The sequence below is a fragment of the Spinacia oleracea genome, chromosome 6 (genome assembly GCF_020520425.1).
Source record: "Spinacia oleracea cultivar Varoflay chromosome 6, BTI_SOV_V1, whole genome shotgun sequence".
Taxonomy (NCBI): Eukaryota; Viridiplantae; Streptophyta; class Magnoliopsida; order Caryophyllales; family Amaranthaceae; genus Spinacia; species Spinacia oleracea.
The window spans coordinates 125,777,643-125,779,673 of record NC_079492.1 but is presented as its reverse complement, the minus strand read 5'-3'; the positions used below and the strand labels follow the sequence as shown (position 1 = coordinate 125,779,673).

General features: G+C 38.7%; 1 protein-coding gene across 1 annotated transcript; it reads right to left on the bottom strand.

The window, feature by feature from the left end:
• Positions 1–201: 201 nt before the first annotated feature.
• LOC110776315 (uncharacterized) lies at positions 202–951 on the bottom strand. Its single transcript, XM_021980863.2, has one exon. The coding sequence runs from the start codon at positions 949–951 to the stop codon at positions 202–204; it is 750 nt and encodes a 249-aa protein (XP_021836555.2).
• Between the last annotated feature and the right edge of the window lie 1,080 nt (positions 952–2,031).

Genomic DNA, 2,031 nt, shown 5'->3' with positions numbered 1-2,031 from the left:
CTACAGGTACCATGTAATTTGAAAATATATTATCTGCCAATAATTTATTTTTTTGCTAACCAAGTGAGAAATATATTAATGTCAAACAAGAATACAACCTAAGCTAACTCCAAGCATTACGATCCAACTAGGTTGGACCCTAATCACAAGGAGTCAGCAAACAACTAGCTATACAAAGCTGCAAACAGCAAGCAACAAACATTACAAGCTCATGAACCACTCACTATCTTTTCTGCTAACACTCTTAGGCATGACAGCATGAATTCTACCTCTCACCACTTGCTTCAACTTGTTCACAGTATGATTCACAGTAGGAACATAGTTTTCCCAGAAGCTAGTATTCCTACAATGCCAAATCAGATACACTGCAGCCATCAAAACTGCATAATATACCTGCTTCTTAAATTTAGACCACCTGCTATGCCCAATTTGACTAATCAAATTGGTTAGGCTGTTAATATTAATGGACAAACCCAGCCAGGATTTAATAGCTCTGATGCAATCACAGCTATAAACACATTGAAAAAACAGATGCTGATGAGTTTCATCTTCTTGCCCACAGATCAAACACATAGCTGACTGACTAACTCCAATTCTGGCCATCTTTGAGGTGGTCTGGAGTCTTGATTGCATGGCTAGCCAGCTAATAAATCTATGCTTGGGGATATTCAATCTATTCCAAACTACTTTATCCCAATGTACTCTAGGTTTAGTGCCAATTATTGTTTCATAAATCTGCTTCACAGAATAGGTTGCCATACCTCTGAAGTCAGATTGAGTGAAGAAATGCTTCAGTTGTTCTTTTGTTTTACAGATTTGCTTCCAATACCAACTTGCAGAAACTGGAGGTTTATACTCCCACCAATCCCCATCTTTGAGATACACTGAAGAGATCCACTTGATCCACACATTATCCTGCTTAATAGCCAGAGCCCAAACATATTTGCCCATTGCTGCTGTATTCCACAAATTTATATCCCTAAAACCCAAACCACCAAATTGCTTCCCACAACAAGTATTATCCCAAGCAACATTACTAGGTTTCTGACTTTATGCTTGACCACTCCACAAGAAAGCCCTACAAATCCTCCCAATATCATGCAAAACACTCTTTGGCAACACATAAATTTGAGCCCAGTAAATATGCAGACTCAACAAAACAGAATTGATCAACTGCATTCTTGCAGAATAAGACAGATTTTTGGAGCTCCAAATTTTGATTCTAGCTATAATTTTATCCACCAAGTGACTGCATTGAGCACTAGAGATCTTTTTAGAGCATATTGGAACCCCCAAATATTTGAAAGGAAGATAGCTTCTGGTAAAACCAGAAACATCTACCACCCTTTGAACTTCAGTATCTGTCATGCCATGACAGTAAATGGATGACTTCCGTTGATTAGCTTTGAGGCCAGAAGAAACAGAAAAGAGTTTAAAAGCCTTGAGTAGCAATAGAATAGAAGGATACTCACCCTTACAACATAAGATCAAATCATCAGCAAAGCACAGATGGGTGAGTTTGATCTCTCTACACCTTGGATGGAAACCAAACAAAGGCATATCACTCATCTTATGTAAGATTCTTGACAGATACTCCATGCATATGACAAATAAGAGTGGTGAAATGGGATCACCCTGCCTCAATCCCCTCTTGGATTTAAAAAACCCATGCATGGAACCATTAAACATCAGAGAGAACATGGGAGTGGAAACACATTGCATCACCAAGTTTACAAAATGCTGTGGAAACTCTAACTGCTCTAACATTTCCTGGAGAAATTGCCAATCCAAAGTATCATAAGCTTTTTGCAAATCAATTTTCATGAGACAACTAGGCTTCACACCCTTCCTTCCATACTGTCTCACCAAATCCTGAACAACCATAATATTATGAACAATGAACCTACCATGCACAAAGCCCCCTTGGTTCTCTAAGATAAGATCTGGCAGTACATGTCTAAGCCTTCCACACAGCACCTTAGTAAGACACTTGTAAAGTGTGTTACAGCAGGATATTGGTCTAAATTCAGT